This window comes from Phaenicophaeus curvirostris, chromosome 4, assembly GCF_032191515.1.
Source record: "Phaenicophaeus curvirostris isolate KB17595 chromosome 4, BPBGC_Pcur_1.0, whole genome shotgun sequence".
Taxonomy (NCBI): Eukaryota; Metazoa; Chordata; class Aves; order Cuculiformes; family Cuculidae; genus Phaenicophaeus; species Phaenicophaeus curvirostris.
This window is the reverse complement of record NC_091395.1, coordinates 45007612-45028173: the sequence shown is the minus strand read 5'-3', so window position 1 is coordinate 45028173 and position 20562 is coordinate 45007612. Positions and strand designations below refer to the sequence as shown.

The following is a 20562-nucleotide window of genomic DNA, read 5'->3' as shown; positions in this document are numbered from 1 at the left end:
TTTGATTTGATGAGGAAGCTGAGCAATAAGGCAGAAATGCTTTCAAAGAGAATCATAATAAGCATGCTCACTTTGGAAAATATATGCATTTTCTTTCAGTGGGCCTGCTACTGCTCTCCTGTTCACACTGCTGCACTGTTGCACAGATCTACAGAGTTGTACTTCCGTATAGGGAAAAGAATGTTACAAACTCTATGTTCCTGAATTAATTATTGTTTATTATATTAGAGGACAAACATAAATATGCTGAGACAAATATTCAGCTGGTGTCAATTTGTGGAGATTGACTGAAATCCAAAGAGATTACATGATTTATACTAGTAGAGGAGTTAGAAATTCAAAATATATAGAATAGTAAAACCATCTAATACTACTTAGGTTCATAAAGGCTCTGCATAAAGTTACTGTTGTTTGAATTCCCTCATTGTATTCATTTAGCTACCAATAATATTCTGGGAACTAACTTGGGATATTGTAATTAAGAGTTCATAATTCAGAGGGTAGGGCTAAAAGAAGAGTTCATCAAAACATTTTGATAAAATTTAGACATTTTTTGATGATACAAAATTTAGATGAACCATCTAAAACAAAATGAAGCTGACTTCGTATTTAAAAAAAAAAATCCAAACCTGCTTCAGCTTAAGCTGTCAGCAAGTTTTTTAAAAAGAAATCTCCCCAACAGTGCCAACTAGCTTGATACTGCTTTCTGCTGATGTACGTTGTGATTTATGCAAAATCTGCAAAGGTAGAAGGAGTTACTAAGCTGTTTCATTTCAGGAAATGAATGACTGGACGCTATTATAGTCTTATTTAGGTCCAATTCTGCCTGCCAAAAAAAACCCCCATATTTCTTATGGCAATCCTTTTCAAAAAGCAGCTTCAAAATGATAGAGGATCCGCTCTCTGTGGTGAGACACTCCCCAGTTATGCATGGAACAAGGGGAAAAAGCGTCTGCAAAGGAATGGAGGAAGGTGCCAATAAGACAAGAACAAGTTCTCATTTCAATATGGCTTTGTGGACAGTGTAAAATATTCTGTTTCTCTTTAATTCCGCGTAGCTATTATTATGTATATGAGACAGGACTGAGTAAAATACCAAATGCTACTAAAATAAGTTCTAAAAATTAAATCTTAATCTTTCCTTCTTAAAATGAATTATCTAGAGCCTTTTCATTTGAGTCCAGATGACACTACCTGAGTGAAGAACCCACTCTCTTATTAGGCCAAAGTAATCTTGTGTTTGATTTGATTTCACCTAAAATGGCTGCACAAAGACAGGCTAGAATTACTTATCAATTTGTTGAAAGTGCTGGATTGCACATTGTATTGAAATAAAAGCAGTATAGTAGTTCCATTTCCAGCAATTACATGTCAACAATAGTCTCCCAAGAAATATAGCCCAGAAATAACTGCACATGAGATGTCATATAAGAAATCAAAGAAAAGCAAACAAAGAGCAAAATAGAAGACAGTTGCAAACACCACATCATTACTGAGCTTGTTTTGATGTTTTTTTCTTTGATTTGTTTCTTATAACTAGTATCATAGAATGGTTTGGGTGGAAAGGGATCTTAAAGATCACCTAGTTTCAACACCTTCCACTAGATCAGGGTGCCCAAAGCCCCATCCAACCTGACCTTGAACACCTAGAAAATAGATTTTATTTTTTCTTATAAATGGAGAATCATATATTTGCCCAAGGCCTTGCTGCTTTCAGCTAGAACACCTGGTGCTGTTTTTTATTAGACATTAGAGAAAACAGAACATTTCAGCCTACTAAAGAGTCCCGGTTACTTTGTCATTGGCCAAGACTCACAGGGCCTGGTCATCATCAACCAGTAACACATGGGAAGTTACATGTGTACCTGAGATGCTAGCCTGTAGTCAGGTCTGCAGCTTCAGGTATACAGTTGTTTGCAAACTGACTGGCTCTTTTCTCTCAAAATGACTTACCTTTTCAATGGACTCTTCACCTCCACACATGCTACACTTCAGGCATGGATCAGAAAAGCCCATTTGTCAAGGAAAAGATGGAGTTATATTTAGCAGAGAACTCCCATTGTCAGAAGAATCTAAGATTTTATTTAGCCAGTTCCTTAGTTTTAGAAAGTGAGATAATTTAGGTGCTAATCCATGCAAACTGTGAAGATCACCTTCCAAAAAAAAAAAAAAACCTGTCTATGAACTGAGGTAGTTCTATACCAGGAGGTTTGCCAAGGGCTGGTGCCAATACTCCTTTTAGGAAAGATGGTAGGGTAGGATTCTTGAAAGGCTCTTTGTGCCTGGTACCTGCTGGAAGGAGTATCAGTGAGATGTCATATTAAATCATGCATGACAAGAACCTGTATGCAGCAGTATACTAACATCTACTCAGAGGTGTTTGCCTTTCACGACACAAGGTTTTAATACACGAAGGAAGGCAGATATCTAGTTAGCCACCACTAGTCCGTCTCCTAAACATGTTCCAGATATGAGGCTTTTTGAGCCCAGAGTATTTTGTGCCAAGGCGACTGGAAACCTCTAGTGGTTCTGGCGCAGTCCTGGAGGCACTTTCAAGCAGCACTGCACAAAAGGTCACATAGAAAGCTTGTTGTCAGTTTTCTTCATAACAGCTATAAACCATCATCCAGAAAAACACACTTGCTTCATCTCAGTAGAAACTTTTGCCCTTTCTGTCACCATACAAATGTGCGCTTTACATGAAACATGGCATATATATATGAGATCAGCTTCTTAGAGCAAGGCAGTCATATTTCAGAAACTGCACCAGCACCACTCCACCACTAGCATCACTGAGATTACCCTTTATGAATCATTACTTCAAAGTAACATTTGGGTTTAGAGTTCAGCCTCTGCCTTCAGATCTAAGCATTAGCAGATACCTAGCCATCAGAACAAAATCAAGAACACCTGCTATGTACGTGCAGTTTTTATTAAACTATATTTTATAGTTCCATTACTTTTACAGGAAACCTGGCAAGGCTGCATTCCTAATCATACAGGGTCACATATTTTTTATTTTATTTTTTTTTTAAAAAAGGTTTATTCCTGACCCTAACCGACAACAACACACCACATGACTCAGGTTAATAAAAGCATACACTCCACACAATTCAAGGCATCTAACATCTACCTTGCACGCAGGAAGTTTCTGTGAGTTCAGTATTGATTTCCTCAATATTTATTTCTTTAACAGCCTCAGGTTGCTTCAGAACCGCTTTTCACAACAGAAGAGAGGTCACCACCATGATCTTTTCAGAATAGCTCTGAATATAAAGACTACAGGATTGCACTTGTGCTAATTTTGGTAAAGACAGCATATGCATCATTAAGTAGAGATTTTCCACTTTGGTAGTCTCCTGCCAGAATTTGAGCCAATGCACTTTTAATAATGAGTTTCTCATTAGAGTTTTATAAAGTTTTTGCCTCAATTACTTTTCTTGTTATCATCAGAGATTATAAAGAAATTACAATTTACTTGACTTCCCATTATATGAGAAGAATATGGAATAAAACCAAATCACAATCAAAAATACTGTTGCAGACAAATGTCACAAAAATGTTATCTCCTTAGAGAGAATTGTTATAGTTTAGTCATTTTGAAAAACTATTTCCATAAAATAGATCTCATAGAAGAAAAGGAACTAATGTTAGTTTTGATTTGTCTTGAAAGTCCTCAAATTAGGGACATGATTTAACAAAGCATATAAGGTACCTCTCCAGTTTTCAGCTTCACACTAAATGTCCTGAGAAAACATTCTGGATGTAAATCCTGTATAACTGCAAAGCTTGCACTACCAAGTACCCAAAAGTGTTATGTAATTCCTTAATTTAGGTTCCCTTTGGAAAATACAAGTCATTTGTTTTGTGTGGATGAAGGTAGTCTCTGAAAGTTATCTCATTATAAAGAAAACTATTTTTACAATCAACTTTGCAAACTTATTTTCTTGTTATTATCTAACAATGAAACCTATCTTTGAAAACAAAGGCTGAAGTACAAAACAATCAGAAACTTTCACAGGCATTTTGTTCTATTGCTGCAATTCCTCTTTAACATCAATTAGCAAGAAATTGTCTATGTTGCCTTCAGGACCCTAGAAGGCAAGAGCAGATTGGTTCATTGTTTCAGCTTTGACTAACACCATAAAATCTGATGGACTAATCACCTCAGAGGAACTGACAGTAAGAAGTAATTGCACATCAGTAATTTATCTGCACCCAGACGGGTAAGTTTTACAGATATAATTTAATTCCGTATGAAAGCATATTAGAAGCTCATTCTCAACATTTGTAATAATACAGGGGTTTTGTCATTATGAGATCCTGTGTGTAATTTTCACACTATCTAGTTCATGGTATGATTATACAGATAAATGCTTATGGTACATTTTGCTAAAAAACAATTCAGAGCACTCGTTACTTAAGAAGTACTGGAAATGCTTTCAAAGGAGGTGTGAAACTATCAGAGATTTTTGCTTTGTCTTCATAGATGCAGTCATCACCAAACCAGAAAAAAAAAGATTGTACCAAGTGGAAGAATTGTTCACTTCCAGAAAACTATGCAAAGATTTGAGATTACCGGTTACCTCAAAAATGCTATGGAATACAACTAGATCACTCCATCACCCCATTACTATTTTTAATACCAATATTTTGCAATAGAATAGTTTCGTCCCAGTAGATAAGGCACCAAGATTTGATGATTAAAAACTTGCACTTAGAAGATGAACATGAAGTTCACATATACTAGAAAAGTAGAGCAATTTAGGGGTATTATAACATCTTTATTGAAACAATCAGTAATGACTTTAGTTTCAACAAGTTGCTGGATGGCTATCAAAATACTGATTTAAAAATACATTTCAGCCTAAATAGCTCAGAAATTTTTCTGAAAATAAAATAATGAAATTCCTTTCATTCTGATCCAGCATTTGGCCTCCTCTTCAGTTTAATCCAGATGCCATTATTTGGACGAAGAATCAGTTCTCCAGTTATACCAAGCTCTTCTGGCTTTTGACATGAGTCCACCCAAAAGCGGCGCAAGATGAGGGCTAGAAGAGCTTTCTCCTCCATTTGTGCAAAGCGCTGACCTATAAATTAAAGGACAGCAAAAAAAAAAAAAGATGTTATTGTCAGGTTGCATGAACAGTTGCTGCATATGCATGCTCACAACGATACCCCTAGTTATATGGGGCAGCAAGAACTGTCCATCTTCCTTGAGAACAGAACAGGTTTTAGGACAAAATCAAGGTCTTATGGATACTACTGAAACTGGCACTTTTCTCTCTGTATTTGGTCTGGTCGAGATGGAGTTAATTTTCCTCACAGCAGCCCTCATAGTGCTGTGCTTTGTATCGGTAGCTAGACAGGTGTTGGTAGCACACCAGTGTTTTGCCTAAAGCTGAGCAGCATTTGCACAGCACCAAGGCCCTCTCTCCAACAATCTCCCCTCACCAACAGGTTAGAGGTGGGCAATATCTCGGAAGAGGACACAGCCAGGACAGCTGACTCAAAGTGACAAAAGGGATATTCCATACCATATGATGTCTGCTCAGCAATAAAAGCTAAAAGGAGGGGATGGATGTGGGAGCCATTATTATGATGTTTATCTTCCAGAGCAACTATGTGTACTTTCACCCTACTTCCCCCAAAGCAACTGGACATTACCTGCTGATAGGAAGTAGAAAATAAATCTTTTGTTTGTCTTTGCTTCCATGCACAGCCTTTGCTTTTGCTTTATTAAACTGCCTTAATCATGACAAACGAGTTTGGGTTTTTTCCATCTTATTTTCTCTCCCTCCATCTTGCTGAGAAGGTTAAGGATAGAGCAGGTCCATGAGCACCTGGCATCCAGCCCACCACACTCTGCATGACAACTCTGGCCTTCCTGGAACAATCCACAACACATCCTCCTTCCCATAGTACACAAACCTCAAACAGCAAAGGGGAAACAATCAACACTTTACATGGAACTAATGCCCCTACGGAAAAAGGAAACCCTCAGGAAGAGAAAAAATGGGGCCGCTCAAGCACCAGGCTCATAGGGAAGACAGTGCCCAGATTCTGGAGGGAAATGGCAGTACCGGAAGAGCTACAGGGGACACGACTAGCATGCACATCAAGTCTTGAAATTTCCAATACACTCCCTCCTGCAACAGTCACCACACCAAAAACAGCATTGTCACATTACAAGGGCTTTCTCTTCAGCTACCTACCAATGCAGTTCCTGGGACCAGCTGAGAAGGGCACATAAGCATACGGGTGCCTTCCCTTACAATTCTCAGGGAAGAATCGCTCAGGCCTGAACTCCTCCGGGTCAGGGAAGATTTCGGGGTCTCTATGCAGGACATAAGTTATGACAATAACATTTGTGCCTTTTGGTACCTGATAGCCTCCTAAAAATAAAAGATAAAGGGAGAAGGGTCAAAGCAACAGCAAATAAATGACTTCCTATTCAAAACAGCACAGTAAAAAATAAAACAATGCTGCTCTTTACTTGAGAAATGCCTCCAACTGAGATACAAGTAGGATAGGAATGCAGGGCACTACTCACTAATAGAGCAGTCCTCTCTCAAGGTACGGGCAAACATGGGAACTGAAGGGTAGAGCCGAAGGGCTTCTTTCACAACACACTCAAGGTATCGAAGCTTCTTCAAATCATCCATTGTTATAGGACGCTCAGTGTTGTCTGTTCAAAAACAAACGGGGGATGAGCAAGACCAAAACAACCTATTTTTTGTTTAACTCATGCCTCCATGAATTCTTATCATGCACCAAGACCCCACAGCAGAATGTGCTACATACACATTGAGCTTGCATGCTTTGCCCCAAAGATACAAGGTTGGCTATACTTTCTTACAGACTTTCTAGCACCCTCCCCAGTCACCTGTATGTATCAAAAGCTCCAGAAGGGCCAAAAGGCAGGTTCATACCTCCCATTCTGCATCAAGGCTTATAATGTACCACATCCTCACTCACAAATACAACCATCACCACAACCTCAGTGAAGGGGAAATGGAAACGTACCAAATACCTCATCCAGTTCTCTATGAACCTTCTTCTGGGCTTCAGGATTATGCCCAAGTAAGTAGAGGACCCAGTTCATAGCAGCTGCTGTTGTATCATGGCCCTAGAGGTCCAGATTTACAAAGACATCACTTCAACATTATTCCTGTGCACAAGTAGGCTTTATAAAGTTAGGTGTGCAGGTAGTATGGAAAGTGAGATTTATTAATCCCATAAGCATGAAAAAAATAAAAAACAAGAGTGAAGATCTCTATCCAACATGCTGATTATCAGGATATAAGATGACCCATGATTCTGTCAAGTGCCTGAAAACTGACCAAAAGGGAAAAATGTTGAAATTACCCAAGTAAACATCCCTTTTCTCTGCCTCACAGAAGCTGCATGAACTATCAGTATCTACACAATGAAACAGAAGGATATTCAACTTTTTGGGTTACTATCCAGCAAACAATGCAACGTCTAGGGGGGCAACAACTACCACAGGAGAGATACAATGGACACAACCTGTATACTTCTAAAAAACTATCCAAAAAAAACATTTAATGAGATACAGTACAGTACACCATAGCAAGGACTATTTCTTGGGGTGTGTATAGAAAAAGGAAAAGCTGACTTACAAAGGATTTTGGTACTAAACAGGTGCACTCGTAAAGTTTGGATGCTGCACCTCTTCAAAATCCAGCTATGGAGTAGTATAGCAATGGTTAGATGGAGAGAGTTTCTCTAGGTTACAACAGCAGTATTATGACTGAATTAAGCTCCTCTGGAGTAGAATGCAGGTCCACCTAACAGCGGTGTGTGGAAAACTTGTGAAAATCTTGTTTAGACCCTTCATTGCACAGGGAACCAGACATGAGATGATAGTACACCAATGAGCAGTTGACCACAGAACCAGGAGGTTATAGCCAGCACGACAAGGGACAAAATGTGAGAAAAGCTGACAAAATGCCAGGCAAAACACTGAAACCCCTTTAGCATTAATGAAGTTTGCAACAGCAGCTGAGAGTCCATGGACCCCATCAGCCATTAAGCTCTTACTACGCACTTGCTTTCATGAGTGGAGTCTGCTCACATGGCAGGGCCCCGTCACATGTGTATTACCCTGCGTTTTGCCAGGGCACACAATTCTGGATCATCAGTAGTTTCTATCCTACAGAGATTTCCTCTTAGGCTTCTAGGGCTAAAATAACTTCATACTAAAAGCACCTTCCTGAATTAAGACAAGGTAGAGTCACTACCTGCAAATGGTGAATCTCAGATTGGGGAGGGAGAAGGAGCAGGGAAGAGGAAAAAAAAGAAAAAACAAACCAAAAAAACAACAAACCAATGGGTTCCTTCAGTACCTCAAACATGAAAGTATCCACTTCCTCACGAATGTCTGTGTAGCTCAATTTGTTCCCTTCATCATCCGTTGCGCTCAGCAGCATGTCCAGGAAAGCTTTTCTCCTTTTGGAGCCACTTTCTTCACAGTTCCTTTGCTTGCTGTGTTCAAGTTCTGCAGCTTTCTCTGCAATGACCTAAAATTAAAACCATAGTATTAGATATGATTCACACAGCACATGTGCATTGTTTTGTCCTCTGTTATTAAAACAACACTTATCTGTAGCAGCCTATATGAGCTAGTTAGCACAGCTGTAAGCATTATCTCACGAACTTGTCCAAGCAATAGAACAAACCCTTAACAGCCTTTGTGTGATCAAGATGGTAGGTAGCCAAACCATGCAAACAACTTGTTGATTATCAAGAAGTGTAAACACTTCAAGAATACCTGGAACAAGCCAATCATAAATGCCCACCACACTAAATAAAAAAACAATCACCATAAATTTTACAGACTGATCACCAAGAAGATATTCTCTACCCTCCTCAATAACTGAGGAAAGGATAACATCTCCAACCTCTGGGGAACCCAGGAGAAAGAAAAGAAGCCAGGGCACCCCACAACCCTACATCAGGACTACAGGTAGCGAAGCTGGAACCACTACACTAAAGCTTCTCAAATTATCTTCACTATGAGAGCAATGAACTTCCTTTTTTTTAGGCCAAAGCCTAGCTTTGTGACAGACAGATGCTTCCTGTTGTCATAACACCAAAATAGAATCATTCAATAAACTGGTATTGCTCTCAGTAACAAAATAATTAAAAATAAAGGCTACAGAATATGTAGTTCTGTTCAAAGGGAGCAGTGAATGGGAAAAAATAGCTATATACACATTGTTTCCCTCAATGAACATACACATATTAAAAACACATACTGGACTATCTTTTGCCTCAGTACTTTCTGTCAACACCTACACTAAGTGATTTTTACCATTCCTTTGTCATCTGTTTCAGGGAAAGTCTCCTCTGGTAACATCCTAACAGTAGATTTAGAAAGCAACCATTGGCAAGAATAGCAGGGGAACTATTTGGTGAGAGAAAGTGGTGTTACTTGCACAGTCTAACAGTGGTAAGAGAACACTCCATTTTATGCCAAGTCAGTAACAGATGCTTACTGATTTCTGTGCCAAAGTGTCTTACTGCTGATGTGAGTACCTGCATGTGTTTGCTCATCTCAGTCATTCTGCTCTCAACAGGGGAAATTAATATTGGATTCAGTTTCTAAGGGCTGGATCAAGTGGCTTTACTAACCACAGCCCTGTGCTTAAAGCTACAAAACTTGACAGTGAGCTGTTGCAGGGGAATCAGCTGCAGAGCAGCTGGGGCAGAACAAGAGTTCAGTGAATTCTTGTTGTTTATTTTGGTTGCCAAGGTCCTGTAAATCCTGTTACTCCCTTGGAATAGTATAACAATCCGTTGCCTTGCATAACTATTACAGAGCTGCTGCCAGAAAAGTCAGTTGCTGTCTTCTTTTCAGAGAAATCCTCAACATCCCAGTAAAGAGATACTTTTACTCTAACACATGCACATACAGGGGATGAACATCACCTCACTTCGGAAGCTTTGCTTTCCAACAACTAGAATGTATGATTAAAAAAAATAAGAATCTATACTTTATCTGTAAAATTGTGAAGGATCTTGAGGTTCGTGTCATGCTCTCTTCCTTCCTTGAACAGTTTATATGTAAAATCAGACCAAAACCAAGGGCTTTTCTGTCGCTGTTGGATTAGATCACTCATCCTATGGACACAACAATAATATCAAATAGCATTTCTTGACAAAAAATAAATTTATAGCACACTTCCAAGACCCCCAAAAAGTTCTACCTCCCCCAGTGAAATGGAACTTTAAATATTTTGTGGGTTTAAAACCATTCATTTGAAGGGAAGGCTGTAACCTGTCCCAGCATCACCATGATTTGTATCTGCAAGCACTGATCTCTTAGGAGAGCATACTCTCATTTAGTGGCAATCCTTTTGAAACAGATGCATTAATTCATACAGCCCAGTCCCACTCCACATCAGCAAAGCGCTGACCATGCTGAAAAGATACATACCACACGAAAAGACTAGTCATGTCAGGAATCCAAAATATCTACTCTGTGACCTCAAACAGCCACTGAAAATCATCACATTTCTACTTGACTGTCCAGATGCCATGTATGCCAGACAGCACACGAAAAGCAGTTGAAATAAATGAGATTTCAAGTATGCTCAAATACAACTGCAGTACTTTTAGAAGGGCTGTCATTGCTATTCAGCTCTGCACATGCTTTTAGCTGTGGAAATAGACTTTAAGGAGTAATTATTACACTAAGATCAACTTTGGGCCTACTTGCAGTACCATTTGGGAAAGGCCAAGGAACTGATAACAATCAAACCTTCTCATTCCAACCCCTTCCTGTAACACACCTGTCTCAACAAGCCCCACCAAAGGCCAAAGGTGAGATGCCACAAGAAGCTACATCTCATCTAGGATGACATACCAGTGTGGTAGGATTACAAACCACACTTTTCCTAATCCACTGGAAAGTCACATATAGTTTGAATGGTGTAAATACTGCTGCAAGCTGCAGAGCAGCAGAGCCTCAGCTTTAACAAATTTCTTCAATAGCACCCTCCCAATTCTGCCAGTCATACTCATACCAATATGACGTGCTGAAACTCCACATTTTTTTTTAACTTACTGTACCAGTGGATCAACTGAATGGCAGTTGACACCCTTTTCAAAGCCTCAGCCTCCCATTGCATGTATTTGTACCAGAAAATGCATCAAAATCTGCAGATTTTCCTGCTTTCAGCCTCCATCTGTGACCCCTCTGGCCCATCCTCCTGGCTCACAGCAGATGAATTCCTGACATCAGCAGCATAAACTCCAGTCTAACTACAAAGCAGCCAAGCAAAATATTCATTTACCTGTAGATGGCACGAACATACTCAGAATCCTTATTCTCCTGAGCACCAATATTCTTGCCCATTGCCGTTTCTAGGAGGAGGAAATCATAACTAGTTCATAAGTGCTAAGTGAAATCCAGAGTCCCTGTACACAATAAATTACTACTAATCCCAGAATCTGACTGTCACCATGTAGTCCCTTTAACAGGTAAATACATATATGCCTTTCCAGGTGATGAGCAGGCTTTACATTTCCACATTCAGGAAATGCTCAACACAACCTCACCTCAGACTACTACCTCTGCACTCTCCATCCCACAAACTCACCTGCTCAGCTGCACACAAGACACTCTAGGAGAAAGGATGGCCTTAAGAAGATGGAAATGCATTCACAGAATATGCAGGGACATTTCTCTTCAACCACCTCCCCATACGCGGCACAGCTGTGATCAAGGGCCTCTGCACCATTCACAGCCTCACCAGAATAACTGAAGAGGACTTACCACAGATGATATCAAGGGCACACAGAGTGATGTCTAGAAAGACATCAAATGGTTCCTTGTCAACGTGCTTCTCAAGTTTCTCCAACAAAATAACTCCTTGTTCATTCATAACCTCTAGAAAGTCAGTTAAGATTTCAAAGTGGAACGTAGGAGTTATCATCTTCCTTCGTGACCGCCACTTGTTTCCGGTGCTGCAAAGTCAACAGAGGGAAGGAAGAGTTTAAAAAATCCAGGTAACACATATAACACCCATGATCACAGGAAGTAAACAGTAAAAACTGCAGCCTGGAATGCCTTCACAGATACACACACTGTAGATGGCTCTTTTCAAGCTGTCCACAGCAGCCCCCAGAACGAGAAAAATAGAAATATTTCTTGCTCCAGCTCCCTCCAAAGCACAAGCCACTATTTCTATAGCTGCTCTCAACAAAAGAAGATGCCAACAAGCCTTCAGGCAGTACAGCCTCATGGTTGCTCAGTGCACAGGATATGCACAGGCTCAGAGGAATCAAGCAGAAGCCATCTATAGGACAAACCAGCTACTCAGCATTGAGGCCTCAACTAACTCATCACATTGTCTCTGTGGATCACCACACATGCTCACCTTCATCCACTGACTAGGAAACAAGGCTGGCAGAGAACTAGGGTCCACAGACATTACACAAAGTACTGCCTCAAGGTCTGGATACAAAGTACCTGCTTGAAGACTGGACAACCACCTCCTGTGTGTCAGTGAGAGAGCAGGGAGCCACAGCAAGTGACATCAGCTTCCTGAGGGCTCTTGTTCACTTTTTCTGAACCACATGCCCCGCAGGCACACAACTGGCAGCTCTGCTTACAGGGCAAACCATCAAACTACTTCCGTTAACTTCCTGCTGAGGCACTCCTCAGGCCTACTCATCTCCTTCTCCACTTCTCCTTCTCCACTACTGCCCTTAATCAGTAAAAACTGTAACATTCTCCTCCGCTATGTTTTCACAAGCACAAGGAAGAAAAAACAAAAACTCCTCTAAAGACCTACTGGAGACTAAGCAACCCCTAAGGAAGAAGATTAACAGTGAGGATACACCATGCGTGATGCCCATGGACATCAACTCTCTGTGCTTTGGCAATGGACAAAAGTGAGGATAAAAGGCATCCTCTCACATAAACTTGTGCCTCCCATCACATGTGATTACAGCCGTCTTTCACGTTACCATGGTACCAACATAAAGCTTGAGGAGTTCTCCTCTGAATGTTCCAAACAGGCAACAAAACTCCACTGCTCACAGAGGGATCATGACCTACTCACACAAACACAGAAGAGGCACAAAGTCACCAGAGCCATGCTACACATGCCTTGCTTCAACTTGAATATCTGCCTCATCCAAACCAAACTTTCCTCAACCCTCCCAAGACTGGAGGACACCTTACATCACTGCTCCTCCCTCTCTCCATTTCTGACTTGCACTCCTATCCAGGCTCACTTCTTACAAGACTCCACTTCACGAGGGAAATGAAAAGCAGGGTTTAGATAGTTTCCCATCTAAATCCAAAGCATCGCTAACCTCAGACCCATCCTACTGGTTTGCAGCATGACCAGCTGAAATAAGCAATGCATACAGTCACAATTCTGCCACTGTCTGACTGCTTGATATCTGTCGCAACATTAAAAACATCCAGCAAGCAGCACTGCAGCCTAAATGGCATCACTCGCCATAGGATACCATTTCCCAAAACTCACATTCACTTCAAACCTCTGGGCAAAAATTAAAAATGGCCAAATTTGCCAAGAAACAGAAGCATCTAACATTTTTTATTAAATATTAGCTGCTTAAGAGCAAACAAGACTATCAGAAGGAATGACTTCTGTAGCTATCATCTACATCTCTGGACAGAGATATACATGCAGTATACCTGCCATCAAGCCCTTTTCCTATCATATGCCCTGCGAATTTCAAAGAGACAGCAGTGCACCTGCATTTCACTATACCTCGTCAGAAGTCCAGTGCCCAGCCATGGCTGCAAGAATTTGTACAGGTACGATTTTTCTATGTGTTTTGAACTGGTCAGAATAACCTGTCAGGAAAATGAAAGGAGAGGAAAAAAAACCATCAACTGCTAGCTGGAATTACTTCACACAACCTCAGTTCCTCCACAATGCCCCGAGCCTCAGTAAAATGCATAATATTTCAGTACAAGCTGATACAAAGATGGAACATAAAGTTCACACTCAAGTCTCTCAATAAGTATCCCAGTCTTGAGAAACAGTCAAATACTCAAAAACTACTACTCTCACTCCCCTTATCCTCCAGAAAAACAGAAATCTGCTTTACAAAGCCACAGGTAAATCTGAATTTTGGAGCAGAAGCTTTCACACATGTGTAAACAAAGCTAAAGGAGATGCTTCTTCGTATAAAACATACTGGGTTGGTGCTTTTAATTGCTGTCCACCTTCAGTATTTGCCTATTTCCAAAACTCGACTTTTTATATTCTCCCACATTCAGCCTTTCTTTAGCACTAGGTCAGAGGACAGTCTCAGGTAAATCAGGTCAAGTCATTTTGCAAAAAAATTACATTGAGAGAATAGAAACGAACAGTGTGGATACTCCTTTGTGTGACAGTAGAGTAGACAGGAGATGAGTACACTCACCTCCACATTCTCAGGGTGATACAAAATCACAAAAGGCACTGGTCCTATCCAAAGTTTGAACAATGGCCATTTCCTAAACTCTTCAGCATAAAATTGTAGTTGTTTAAAAAAACCTGGAATGAAAAAAGTAAATAAGAATTTTTATGAAAGTGGCTTTTGCTGAATGAGCAAGACTTCTGTAATGAACTCTTTTGCCACATGTCCTGTAATTACGATTCTGTTGTTGTTTTATCTTGCTGCTACCACCAAGCCCCATATTTTGCAGCTATCTATTAGCTGTACTGCAGAAGCACTTCTTCAAGACTGCACTCTTGAAGTCACGCCATTCTAGAGAGACTCCTCCTAGCTGTAGATAAGGCTCTTTGATTTAAGCAGTTCATTCTGCAATTCTAGAGGAGATAGCTTCTATCAGAATGTTCAAGGAAACAGATTAAACCAGAAATTAAGATTAAAGATTAAACATTTCAGAAACCAGATTAAAAAATAAATCACTCCCTCCAAGGCCTCTGTAGAGTTGAAAATGCAAACACACCCAAATCAAAGCAAAACAAAAACAAAAACAATGAAAAAAACCTAGTTTCCTAACAAATGCCCAAACACATCATTCCCTAGGCTTAGGCAAAATTCTAATGACATCTCTTCTGAGAGGTTTATAAGTATCAGATTACCTTGATTTTTTAAAATATTTTTTCCTAACATAATCATGATTAAAATACTACAATTTTCCAGCATTTGTCTACCAATATCAATAAATAAAACCACCATCAGATGTAAAATCATTTTTCTTTCTTGTATAAAATCTTACCTTTTTTTCTAAAAAACTATCTTTTTTTAAAATGATATTTTAATGAAAAATATTATAAACTATGAACTTCACTCATTTTAACATAAATAAACAGGAAAAAAGACAGATGGTCGTGGACATAGCTAAAGCACAAAGGCAATGTGACTTCTGCTAACAAAGGAGAATAGGGACTCCACAGAACATGAGAGTCTCCAGAAAATTGTTTTCTGGAGATCGAAAAAATGTACTATTGGGGGGGGGAGGGGTTAGTTTTTAAGATGATTTAAAAGGGGGGGGAAACAAAAAGAAAAAAAAAATTATTCTCTCAGTCAGGCTCAAATACACATCCTGACTATGATCCCACTACTGCTTCCCCAAAGTCAGCTTCATGGAAAGTTGCTTGCCCTTGTTTCCACCAAAGAAAATCTCTCACGTGTTTTTAGATATAGGGTTGGATGCAGAGGAAAGATACATGTACCATTGTGAACAGAGGGAATACATCTTAGCATGTGTTAGCACCAGGCAATGTGCAAGCCCATTCTGTTCTCATCTTCACTACGCTCCTAGAATCCAGTTGCTCCCTCTTCCTGGCAGCACAGCCAGGAACACATGCCCACAGAGTAGACTGGCATACACAGGGATCACAAACACAGCCAGAAGAGTCTGCTGGTCCTCAGACAGTATAGCCAGAACTGTTTTCACACCACGGATTCCTCAAGAAATATGCTCCTGTGTAAAGCTAACTACCAAACATAAAGGGGTGGCTCAGTGCTGTCTAAAACACCTGGCAAAAAGAAGGTGCCACTGATCAATACAAAACCAGAAAGGTTTGCTTTTGAGGGATGTACTGTAAATACTCAACAAGTTCTTTTGCATAAATTCAAGGCACAGCTAACTCTGAAAACAACCCAGCAACACAGCATGCTTGCACATGCTTGCTTGGGGGAAGATAATTTTTTAAAAAGGTATTTTTCCTTCGCAAGCTAAAAGCTTTGTTTGGATTACAGCTAACAGTCATGGGGACACAGTGTTTCATGCTCTGAAACAGCACTTCATTTGAGAGCATTCAGCACGCTTCCCTGTCACAGAAACACCTTGACAGCATTCATGCTCTATCTCACTAACAATTGGAAATGGGTCTGAGTCCAACATCAGAATCTGGAAGCTGCTGTCAGACTGAACTTCCAGCTAATCTTTTACCAATTATAACTCAGTATTTATGCAGTTCCCCCTCCTTTACCCTGCACAGCCCACTTTTCACCGTTCTCCTCTGCAAGTTGTCCCACAGAGACCTGAAAGTGATGGCACACCCCATAACCTCCTCCCAGCTAGCCACAGCTTGACCACCCAACCCCTCACCAGCGCTGGTTCCTCCAGTAAAGCCTCATGCAGTGCAGGGATCTCACAGCTGGGGTTTGGGGTGAACTTGTCCTTACCTTCTCCCTCCCGCTCAAAAAGTAGAGCGTTTCCCAGCACAGGATAGCAGGGGCTGACACCTGGGATCGGCTTTATCACCCACCATCGCCTGCAGAAATCCATCAAAGAGGGCACAGAGCACATGGCCACCATCATCAACAGCACAGTAACGACCCCAGCCCCCAAGGGCAGCAGCTGGGATCCCCCTGCAGATCCCTGCATAACCTCCATTGCCACTTCCCAGCCTTGATCCCTAATGGGAACCAGCACTGCCTTATCCACTGCTGGCAGTCAGCAGTGTGCCTGCCAGGACCAGGGCCACAGAAGCGGTAGGCGGAGCTGTCACGAGCCCCAGTACACAGCTTCCTGTCAGGAAAATAAACAAAGATATAAAAAAATGCACAGAGAGCCTGCCTGCAAGTACTTAGTGATGTCAGTAGCCACAATGAACAGTGCCGTTTCTTTGCCCTCACTTGGCTCTGACTCAAGGGAAGAGTGAGGAAGGTCTTCGCAGGCTCATCCAATACCTCAGAAGCAATCACTGTCAAGAGAAAAAACACCTTTTTGTTGATTAGAGGAGGATGGGTTTTCTCAACACTGCCTTTCTCCATTTGTTTTCAGGGGCTCAAAGAACACCATTTTGCCATGCAGAACTGCTCCAGTGCTCTCCAACATGATGCCTAAAGGATTTAAAGTGCTTCAAATGGCTAGCACCTTTCTTAAGTTGGGTTAATGGTTCAAATGGGTTACACAAACCGTGTAACTTCTGCCCGAGGATGTGGTTGAGTCAGTACCCCTGGACGGATTTAAAAGATATGCAGATGTGGTGCTTAGAGACATGGCTTAGTAGTGGATTTGCCAGTGCTAGGTTTACAGTTGAATGCTATGATTTTAAAGGTCTTTTCCAACCTAAACAATTTTGTGATTGTATGACATCAGACCCATGATAAAGAAGAGCACCACAAAGCACACTGATGCTTCTCTGCCCAAATGGCCTTTGCTGATCTCACTGCTGAACACTCAAATAAAGGCTAAAGGGCGCCAGATACACGACTGGCAGTACCAGCACCTGTGTCACAGCTTGCTTGGGCAGAAGTAATGCTATATCCACTACAAACCCTGCTGCCCTTCCTTTCTCAGGAGTAGCTGGGATCTCTCTTCACTAATGCAGAGCTGCTGAGTTCCTGTTCCTCAGAGCCTCCAAAGCTCAGAAACCTTGTGGTCAAATAGAAGTTCAGTGAAATGATAGCATGCCTCACACAATTTGCAGAACTTCATCACCTGAATATACCACAAAAGCTTCTTACAGCCATGGTCATGTTTCTCTTGTCTATTTTGTACCACAACTGACTGCACTGGCATTTTTAATAAACCAACAAACAGCATAAACAAAGCAACAAAAACAAGAAACACAAATAAAGAAAGCTCAGAACACCAGATCCCAAGGAAGAGCTGATGACCCTTGGCAGCTGAGGGAAGCAAATTTGGCTCCTTTGTTCCTGCAATCTCCCAGCAAACACTATCATAAGTGCTGACCGTTGCATCTTTCTGCACAGTAAACAGCTGGAAATGAACTTTGCTACTTTATTTGCTATGGTTTGTGACAGAAAGTAGCAGATACACACCCCTGTTTTGCAAACACATAAGGCAAACTTCAGAGCTATTAGGCAAGCTCCAGAGCTATTAGGCACCTCTCTTGTTCAGCTGACATCCCAGGAAGGAAGCAATTGTGCAGGATTAAGAGGCTCACCTTCTGTTTCTGTAACATGGAGAATAGCTAGGTAATTATACTTTCTTCTTTATAAAAAAAAAAAACCTTGCAGTTTGTTGCCTTCGTGGGGCTGAAAATTAGATGAAGTGGTTAACTGTGATTTTGGGTCAAAATCTTTATTTTCACTGCTGATAACTACTTCTGCAGGAAAAAAAAGAAAAAGTGAAACAGCAGGGACAGGGTGAAAAGCCACGGGGAAAGCAGTGGGGAATACAGCAGAACAAACATTGCAAAATCCTGCCAGCAGCTGGCAATGATGATGCTGCTACTAACAAAAAGCAGCAGCTACACTGGAAGGAGATGTAAAGAAATACCCAAGAAAGAAGAAATTAGAGGTTGGGCATCTCTAAGGACTAATTATGTCACTGAGACTAGCACTCACTATGAACCCTTACTACAAATTTCAAAGGAGGATGTTCTGTAGGAGAGGCACACATGTATCAAGCAAGTTTTCTACCAGATTGCCTTTGATACTTCTTTTGAACCTGGAGAGAGGTATTTGTGCAGTGTTGGGTTTCGGCAGGCACTCTACTAGTTAGTGACTCTCTGCTTTCATAACGCAGTGTACATCTGCTTTTACTCAGCCTCGTACCTAAAGGCAAGTCTATCTGCCAGTGCTGAGAGCAGGTACGCATCCAGTCAGGCAGCTATGTCAGCCCACAAGCACAATGGTAATGCAGGCTTCTGCTGGTCCCTAAAACGCAGGTCTGAATGCTTCAATAAGGGAACTGAAAAAAGCATTGTTACTAGCAAGAAAAAACAAAACCCTAAAGAAAGCAAGGCTAAAATGGATGACTTGAAAGAAAGACAAGAGAGAAGTACACAACACGTTTTGAAAAACTGTGGTGTGCTCTTTACATTAGTCCTTTGACATACTTGACGTTTTTGCCATCCCTTGCATAGCACAGCATCCACAGTGAGCAAGTCTAACCGGTTGCTAACGTAGCAATCACTACAATTCATTTGCAATTAGGAAGGAAGACCCATGATGTTGTCAGGTGCCTAAAAACTGACCAAAAGTTAAAACACTTTGGTTACAATGAACCAATGCAACACTACAGGCTGGAGGACAAATGGCTTGAAAGCTGCATGGCAGAAAAGGACCTGGGGGTGCTGGTTGGCAGCTGGCTGAAGATGAGCCAGCAATGTGCTCAGGTGGCCAAAAAGGACAACGGCATCTTGGCTTATATCAAAAATGGCGTGGCCAGCAGGAACAGGGCCCTGGTGAGCATGCACCTCAAATATAGTGTTCTATTTTTAAGCCCTCAGTACAAAAAGGATGTTAAGTTGCTGGAGCATGTCCAGAGAAGAGCAAGGAAGCTGGTGAAGAGTCTGGAGCAGAAGTTTTATGAGGAGCAGCTTGAGGGAACTTGTGTTGTTTAGCCTGGAGGAGGCTGAGGGGAAACCTTATCACTCTCCACAGCTACCTGAAAGGAGGTTGTAGTGAGGTGAGTGTTGGTCTCTTCTCCCAAGTGATGGGTGATAGAACAAGAGAGAATGGCCTCAAGTTGCACTAGAGGAGGTTTAGTTTGGATATGAAGACAAATTTCTTTACCAAAAGTGGGGTCAAGCACTGGAACATGCTGTCCAAGGAAGTGTTGGAATCTCCATCCCTGGAGGTGTTCAAAGAGCATGTAGACATGGCTTTGTGACACAGCTTAGTAGGCAAGGTGGTGTTGCATTGACAGTCAGACCTGATGATCTTAGAGGTCTTTTCCAACCTTAATGATTCTATGATTCTACTTCTGGTAGTCAGCTAATATCCCTCTTTCGTCTTTTCTGCTACCTCTGAGTGCTCCATTGCTGCTCTAGTAATTTGCTATCTTTCCTTTCAAGCTGCACAAGCAAATGCTTGCTGCTGTGCTCTTCTCTCAATTCAGAAATAGAATGACTGAGCTTCATCGCTTCACAGAAGTCAGTAATCCTCTCTTTCACCGTGTGCCAGATGATAAACCATACCTCACTGTGGTTCCTACTTTCGCTGTTACAGAACCAAACCAGCACATATTCATCTTTTCATTTAGTTCACAATGTAAGATCTGGGTTGCCATGAAGTGCCACAATTTAGTAAGGGACACATTTTGCCATGGTTTCTCTGCGTTCTTGTTAATGTCAATATAGTCCAGGAGGAAGCACTCATGAGACTAAAAGTATA

The 20562-nt window shown here is 41.1% G+C and overlaps 2 protein-coding genes across 2 annotated transcripts in view; both read right to left on the bottom strand.

The window, feature by feature from the left end:
- Positions 1–20562, bottom strand: part of TLR3 (toll like receptor 3) — a 165404-nt gene that overhangs the window by 108620 nt on the left and 36222 nt on the right. The window lies entirely within an intron of this gene.
- CYP4V2 (cytochrome P450 family 4 subfamily V member 2) lies at positions 4280–16911 on the bottom strand. The gene is made up of 11 exons (XM_069855893.1): positions 16657–16911; positions 14437–14549; positions 13776–13861; positions 11804–11994; positions 11322–11391; positions 10020–10146; positions 8370–8543; positions 7027–7129; positions 6554–6688; positions 6216–6395; positions 4280–5090 (listed from the first exon to the last, which is right to left on the bottom strand). The coding sequence occupies exons 1-11, from the start codon at positions 16865–16867 to the stop codon at positions 4915–4917; spliced, it is 1566 nt and encodes a 521-aa protein (XP_069711994.1). The 5' UTR covers positions 16868–16911; the 3' UTR covers positions 4280–4914.

What these genes read in the sequence shown, in the direction of transcription:
- CYP4V2 (XM_069855893.1), bottom strand. Translation starts at nt 16,867, where the DNA reads ATGGAGGTTATGCAGGGATCTGCAGGGGGATCCCAGCTGCTGCCCTTG. An exon ending in TATGTTCGTGCCATCTACAG is followed by an intron (nt 10,147 to 11,321) that starts GTAAATGAATAT and finishes TTGTGTCCATAG; the next exon opens with GATGAGTGATCTAATCCAAC. An exon ending in TGGATACTTTCATGTTTGAG is followed by an intron (nt 7,130 to 8,369) that starts GTACTGAAGGAA and finishes CTGGACCTCTAG; the next exon opens with GGCCATGATACAACAGCAGC.